We start from the raw sequence: 7,436 nt of genomic DNA, 5'->3' as shown, positions 1-7,436 counted from the left end.
GAGACCTGCCAACTCCAAAAACACTATCGTAAGAATGTGACTCTCGGGGCGCCTGGGTGGCTGCATCAGTGAAGCGTCTGCCTTCAGCTCCGGTCGTGATCCCGGGGTCCTGGGACTGAGCCCCACATCGGGCTCCCTGCTCAGTGGGGAGTCTGCTGCTCCCCGCGCGTGTGCTCACTCGCTCTCTCTGATAAATAGATAAATAAATAAAATCTTTTAAAAAAAGTGACTCTGTGCGTGATTTTCCTGATTCCTTGGTTGAAGCATTTGGGGGCAAAGGGGAGGGAAGGGCTGGCGCCTGGTGAGCAGGGCAGGCCTGCCCGGTCTGGGGGCTCCGGACAGAGCGCTTGCGCCCTCCCGCGACTGTCCCAGAATGGGGGCCGCCCCGCTATGCTCTCAGGTGCAGAAGGTCCCTCCTGGCTGCTGCCGAGACAGAAGGGAACCAGGACTTGAGTTAAAAGCAAGACAAAACAAAGATTTTGGCTTATCTTTTTTGAAACAAAATTGTTGTCACCCAAAACAACAACACATAGAATTTCCCAAACCTTCATGGCTGTCCATGGCTTTGCGTGGCAAGGAGTAGTTTCCCCGAGTTTCTTTAGCTCACGTGAACAGGTGTTTCCTCTCGTTAAGATAATGAAATGTAAATACACTTTAAAAGATTGTGTAAAGACAAAATGAAAATTCTTTTCCTGGTGACATAGCGAATCAGTGCCCTAACTGTGGCCTCTAGTCCACTCTCCCTTATTGATGCGAAAGCCACTGGGCACCAGCCCGCACCCCGCCCCCCGACAGCACAGCCCGCCCCGTGTCACCCCTGCGGTGCGACCTCTCATCTTTGCGTCGCTGGGGCCCGCATTCTGCAGACCAGAACAAAGATAAAAGAAGACACCACGCAAGCATCATTAAAAGTTTATTATTTTATTTCGATGTCAACCGACGGTGTGTAGTTTCCACGAGGCCCCCACCATCACCGCGCTCGCTGTCTGGGGCGGCCGCGCACAGAGATCCCTCGGCCGACAGTCGGCTCGAAGACATAGAGCGTGTGTGTGTGTGCGTGTGTGTGCGTGTGTGTGTCATGAAATGTGGAGGTTTCGTTTCTGAAATTTTGTTCCTTGTTCCCCCGTAACCCTCTCATCATTGAGGCTGTGGGTTAATAGACATTATATTACGCCCACACCAGGCATCGGAATTAGGACGGGATTACGTGGGTGCGTTGACTACTCCTCATCTTCATTCTAAGGGAGGATGACGCCGGTGTGGCTCCTTGGAAGGCCTCTAAGACGTAGCTAAAATCAAACGGTGGGTCAGTGTATTATAAGGGGAGCACAGGAAAGGTGAGCTCAAGTTAGAAAAGACACGATTTAGAGGAGCCCCCGTCTCTGCTCGCAGGGCCAGCCAGGCCCGGCCCCCACGACGTCCGGCCCGTGACTCAGGACGCGGGCCCTCTGAAGCCCTTGGCCGTGCGCGTCCGTGTCGGGATGCCGGCTGGCGGAGGTTATATGTCCACCGAGGGTTAGTATCTGCCATGCGCACTGCCGTGAGGAGCACCGCCGGCCACCTCCCGCAGTGACCAGGGTGACGCCGCAAGGCCACTCAGAAAACTTCTCCAGTCCCGCTCTGAGACGAGCGTCTCCCTGGACCCTCCTGCTGGGCTCTGGGGGGAAACAGGCTGTTCACAGAAGCCGCTCTGGCTCCCGCCGCGCCATCACCTAATTTCCAAGAAGATCCCGTTTCCCGTTGGGGCCGTGGCCCAGCCCAGCTCTGCCTCCTCGTCCCCTCGCAACCGCGCCTGAGACCCGCCAACCAGGTGTGGTGGGCAGCCGCCGCCCGCAGGCGCCCTCTGCGCCCACCACATGGGACTCTCCCAGCTGCCCGCCCGCACTGCACGTACTGAAAGCCCCCTGTGCCGCTCCCGACTGCTCATCCTGGAGGGAGAGTGAGTGTGTGTTAGGAGGTGAGCCAGGGGCGGGGAGAGAAACCAAAGGAAACAAAGGATGCTCGGATCAGCAGTCCTCACCGCCCGCACGCGTCCCTGTGTCCACAGCGGTGTCGCACGGCAGCACCCGCGAAGCCAGGGGAAGCCGAGTCAGCAAAGCCGGTCCGAGGGCGGAGGGTGAGCTCGGAGGTGCGTCCGTGCCCCTGCGCCGCCAGCGTCCGGGCCACGCGGGCGGAGGGGGCTCTGGGCGCGCGCTCTCTTCGGACACAATGTCACTGCGGACGGTTCTGTCTGCGTCTCCTCCGCTCGGCCGATGGCCAGAACCGCAGGGCGCGGCGCGCCTGGCCCACCGTGTGCGCAGCTCAATGGGCATTAGGCAGGGGGTGTTTGCTACACGTGGGGAACGGATGTGGACGGTATTAAATTCGTAAGGCAGTTGGATTAAGAAGCTGAGGATAGGATTCGGGGACCCCGGGGGAGGGCTTCAGCGTCTCGCCATGGGGGATCCGGAACGACTGTCTCTTCCTCCCTGAGAAGAGGAAACGCACAGTTAGAGGATACGCGTGGGGCCGAGGCCTCTGCTCCCGGGCCAGGATCCCGCCGTGGGACCCCCGCTTGCGGACCATCTCGCCGGGCTCTGAGGCCAGGGCTCTGGTTCCACGTGTCCCAGCACCCTGAGCGCCTGCTCGCCCGGTGTGCCGGGACCCTCGGAGAAGCTCCCGGGTCGCCTGCCCAGGACCCAGAAAGCCGGCACCCACGTCACGCTGCGGGGGGCCGAGACCGAGAGGCCCCTGGAAGCAAGGTGCCTGTGAACACACACGTCACCAAATGCCGCCTGTGCCCTGGACACCGCCCCGGTCACGGCGCATCCGCCACCCTGTGCAGCGAGCTCGGTGACGGAAGCCTAGCGCCGGCGACGCCACCCCCCTTAGCCCCGTGCACAGAGGGAGACCACAGCTCGGATCTGTCAGGCTAGGGCTGTTTCCAGAAGCCCCTCTACATTGTTAAACAACTGCTTTGTGGGGTTTTAGTTTCCTCGGTGAGAACATTTACGGGACTCCAGCCCCTGGAGTACCTGGCCAGCCCCTGGGAGCGGCGGGGCCGTCCGCCCGGCTGGCCTTCCGTGAGCTGGCCCTCGGTGCTGCCCTCCGGGGGAGCCCAGCACAAGTCTGCACCAGCCTCCCGCTTTCTGAGCCCCCCCAAATTCACCTGCACAGTTCCCTGGCAAGTGCGGTCTCATTCTGAAAAGGGGCGGACCCCCTGCTCCCTAGAACAGAGGGCGTCTGCCCGCCATCCTGTGCAGTACAGTCCCGTGAGACAGCATTTCCCCTCCCGGGGCTCCGTCTGAGCGCAGGACAACGGTGGGCATCCGGTGTTATTTCTATGACTGTGCCTGCTCCTAGCAAGTCCCCACCGTGGTGGAAGGAGAAGCCAGCCCGGGAGGCGGGGTGCTTAGCGTCCCCGTTTTCCAGTCCGAGGAGCCAGAACACAGCCCGTTGAGTGACGCCCCATGGCCACTCGGCCTGCGGCGGAGTCAGGGTTCCAACCAGCAGCCCTGCCGGGCGGGTCTCACGCTCTCCTCCCTGCCGGGTTCTCCGCACATTCTAGCAGGTCGATGCCAGCAGTGGGTTGGCCCCGGGATCAGCCGAGTGGACGGGCTGGACCATGAGCAGGAGGTCGGCCTGAGGCCGCGTCTGGGGTAGGAAGGAAGGGAACCCACGAGAAGGCCGTGCGTTCCGTCCCTGCCTTCCCCACCCCCGTGCGGGAAACTCTCAGCTGTGCATTTGCAAAGAAGAAACTGATAATATATCGATGCAGTTCCCTAGTGATTCAGAGAAATGCAGGGTTTCCAAGCAGTTCCCAGCCCACGGGGATGGACCATCCGTGGCAGTGGCACCTCCTGGAATACTGGGAGACCCTCCGTCCCCAGTCACTGCCTGGGAGCCCTTCTCGCCTCTGGAGGGAGTTTTCAATCGACGGTGACCACACGTGTGGGCTCACTCAGCCCTGCGACCACGGCTGGCCAGTTCGTGGACATTTCGTGTAGTAAAATCTCATGAAAGCCACAGTCACTGAATTTGATAAACTGAAGCTTCCCTTGAACCCCACGGAACTCTACAATTTCTAAACTACTTTGTACAAACAGACATGTAGGAAAACACGGAACCGATTGAAGACAAACGGGCCTCACAGGCTTGTGTTCGTCGCCCACAACGAACGTGCTGGACAGGGACGTGGCTGGTCCGCTCGACCTGCAAGCTTCTCGCCCAGGCGAGGTGAGATCCGCACACATGACCCCATGAGTATTGGGGTCACAGACCCAACTATTCAACCATAAATGTGTTAGGGGGCCGATTAGAAAGCGCACTCGCGCAGATTAGAGACCTCCTGTCAAGGGTGACTGGGGCTGAGGGGCCTCGTGCGTGGCTGCCTGAGGCTGAGCCCGAACCGGGGGAGACCAGGAGCCTGTGGGAGGCACAGGTCCTGCCTTCCGGCGGCCCGATCTCCAGCATGATACCGCCAAGCCACGCACAGCAGAGCCTTTCAGTGTTAAATCAAGTTGTCTACTGTGACCCCAGCGCGTGGTCTGAGGACAGGGGGAGCCGAGGGGATGCTCCTGTTCTCATCGGTGACCCAGAACCCCTAGAACGTGCAATTTCCATGGAAACGCACGGCTCCCCCAGGATGTGCCCGCCGGCCTGAAGACAAGTGGTGACGAAGCTTTCACGGGGGCGGTAAGAATCCACGACGTGTCTGTCTGCGGGGCTGGGACACAGCTGACGGACAGGCGTGTGGCAGTGCCCGCGCTAACGTCCCCTCCTACTGGGGCGTCTCGTCTTTCTCCGCCTGCAGCGGTGTCCAACCCTCCCCCAGGAAGGACAAACAGGCGATCCCTCATGAGTTACTTTCTCCTGACAGGGGGCTGCGGGCACCCTGGGGCCTTACGCCTTCGCTGACGCCTTTCCTGCCCTAACCCAGGAACCCTGCCCTGTACGTGCTGGCGTCTGTCTTCCCGGTGACGCTTCTTGAGGTCGGAGAGGGAGCCAGTCCCGGGCACCTTGCAAGGAACCGTGGCTGTTGTTTAGTATCGGCTCTCTGGCCACGAGGCATGGAAGCCTGCAGCCTCGTGCGGATTCACGGGAAGGGGAAACAGCTGCTCGGCTGTCACTCTAACAAGGAAGTAGGTGGGAATGTGGACTCAGACAGCGGTGCCCATGGCCGTACCCCTGTGGGCGCCCTGTCCAGTGATGCACAGCACTCCCTCGAGCCTCAAGTCAGCCTGGGGACTGTCCTGGGCTGTGCAGAAGGTGCGATGTGTCCCCCTGGGGCGTGGGGCATCCCTGTCCCCTTCCAGCCATGAGCCCCGAGGTGTGGGCTCTTGCGGGGACCTCGGGTCCGCTGCCAAGACCCCAGATGGGGGGCTGCAGAAACCCCGGTCCCATCCGGGCTGGTTTCTGCCAGCAACTCACGGCTGGCCTTTCAGCGTGAACACCCAAGTTGTCAGGTGTCAGGGGACCCGAGTGATGCAACCCTCTGGGGGGTCCCAGGGCCTTCTGTGTGGGGGACCCCATCCCTGTCTGACCTGTCTCCTCCGGGGCCTCTGCTTCCTCCAGTCTGGGCTTGCCCCCAGCTGTGTGACCGGCTCCTCGACCCTGGCCCACGAGGCCTTATCTGGCCCCTCCCCGGAGCCGTGGGCAGCCATCCAGAGGCCCTGCCTTGTCCCAGGGGCACTCATTCCAACCACGTTCTGTCTCTCACCACGAGAACATGCTCTCTACACGCCCCCCCGCCCCAAAGAGCATGCGGTGATGTACGGCAAGCACCCGTCCTCGGAGCGAGCCCGACCGCAGACGGACAGGGCGCGGGGGCAGCCATGGGCCCCCAGCTGTGAGCACCGCCAGCCTGGGCTCTCAGCCCGCCAACGTGCCCCTGTGTCCATCTGAGGCCTGTGCTCCTGGGGACGGCGGCTGCTTGTGGGCGGTCCCGTGCCCGAGGCTGTCGGGCGTCCGGGGTCCAGGCAGTTACAGCCCCTGAGGACGGCGTCCTGCAGGCCCTACGCCGGAGCCGGGGCGGGGAGGCCTGGGATCCTTGTAGGCTCCCTAGCCCGCGAGTGTCCAGGAATGAACAGAGGCCAGCCAGCCCCTCGGCACACCGAGAAGCCAACCCTGGGCTCGACCAGAGCCGAGACGGGCGGCCGCAGGGCTCTCTGAGGCTCTGCTACACTTCAGGACCGTCTGCGTCCAGCCGGAAGCCAGAGGGCCCGCCCGCCTGCCGTCCTCACGCTGCCTTCTCACGCCCTGTCCAGGTGTCCGGGCCCTGCCAAGCTCACCCCTGACCATGGCCCCTGGGCCAGTGACCACAGTGTCCATATCAGGCAGCCCCCGTGGGTTCCCGGGACCTCTGGCCGCCTGATCACTGACCTCCCCCGGCCCCTCGGCTCCTGCTCCCTTTCTCGGGGGTCCAAGATCTGAGGCCTTGGCACCAAGGGCTTCCAGACAAGGTCAGCGCCCACCCCTCCTTCTGCAGGATGCGGCGGAGCCTCACGCGGGACCCTCATGTATCCTCGAGGTCCCCAAGGGAGCCTGGGCCACCCCTGCAGACACGTCCCGGTCCCTGGGCCAGCCTGGCAGGTGAACCGCAGAGGAACAGTGTGGAAAGTCTGGACCCTCCCCCCGCCCCCACCCCTCCCCGCCCCTGGCCCGCCGCCAGTGCATCCCTGACCATCAGAAGGGTCACAAGGGTTACGTTACCAGCTTGAAGATTTTGGAGAGCGTGCCCTGGGCGTCATGGGCCCCCTTGAGCCCCTTGTGAGCTGGAGCTCGGCGTCCGTAGCCAAATCCTGGCTTCTGCCCCTCGCCTCCCTGCAAGAGACCAGACAGCACTCAGGGCGGCTGTGCGGGGCAGGGATGGGCTGTGGGGCGGGGACGGCCACCGCTCAGCCGAGGCCCAGGGCCGAGCTCCGTGCTTCTGTGTCGGCCCAGCCCGGGCTGCCGTGTGTTGGGAGACGGGCGCCCAAACTCTCTCAAAGATCGGAGCCGGGACCCGCTCTACCGTGTGGTTCTCAAGACAAGAGCGGCAAGGTTGAGCTAACCCCAGTGAACAGCCTTTGCTCCCCTGCCCGCAGGAAGGGGGCACCCAGCCAGCTCTCGGCCCCAGGGGGCACTTTCCTGGGCCTAAGGCGGCAGGAGGCCAGGCGCCTGGGCTGGGGGGCTCCCTGGCTGCTTCTCCGCGCAGACCCCTCACGTCTGGCCCCTCCCGCAGGGGCCTGCGGGGTCCGGAGCCTTGGCCTTGGCACAATGTGAGGCCTTACTTTTCTAAAGCGGAAGGAGAAGCTTCGGATTGTCTGGCCCGGATGAGCTCTCCCCAGGAGGACCCGGCACCAGCTCCCCGGGCCATGGCTTCGGTGCCCTGAGAGCGGATGTGCGCACCCCCCTGGGGGCCCGGGATCTGGGATGGTGAAGGAGGGAAGGGGGCAGGTCCAGCCAGCAAGCCGTGT

The 7,436-nt window shown here is 62.9% G+C and overlaps 1 protein-coding gene across 2 annotated transcripts in view; it reads right to left on the bottom strand.

The window, feature by feature from the left end:
• Nucleotides 1–906: 906 nt before the first annotated feature.
• MBP (myelin basic protein) overlaps nucleotides 907–7,436 on the bottom strand; it is a 103,609-nt gene continuing 97,079 nt past the window's right edge. For both annotated transcript variants that reach the window (XM_080821993.1, XM_080821992.1), the window contains 2 exons: nucleotides 6,691–6,801; nucleotides 907–2,468 (listed from right to left, as the gene is read on the bottom strand). In XM_080821993.1, the coding sequence (XP_080678119.1) occupies nucleotides 2,424–2,468; nucleotides 6,691–6,801 (156 nt within the window). In that variant the 3' untranslated portion in view covers nucleotides 907–2,423. The remainder of the gene's footprint in view (nucleotides 2,469–6,690; nucleotides 6,802–7,436) is intronic.

This window comes from Martes martes (genome assembly GCF_963455335.1).
Source record: "Martes martes genome assembly, chromosome: 13".
NCBI classification, from domain to species: domain Eukaryota; kingdom Metazoa; phylum Chordata; class Mammalia; order Carnivora; family Mustelidae; genus Martes; species Martes martes.
The sequence above is the reverse complement of the archived record's forward strand: the minus strand, read 5'-3'. Positions and strand labels throughout refer to the sequence as shown.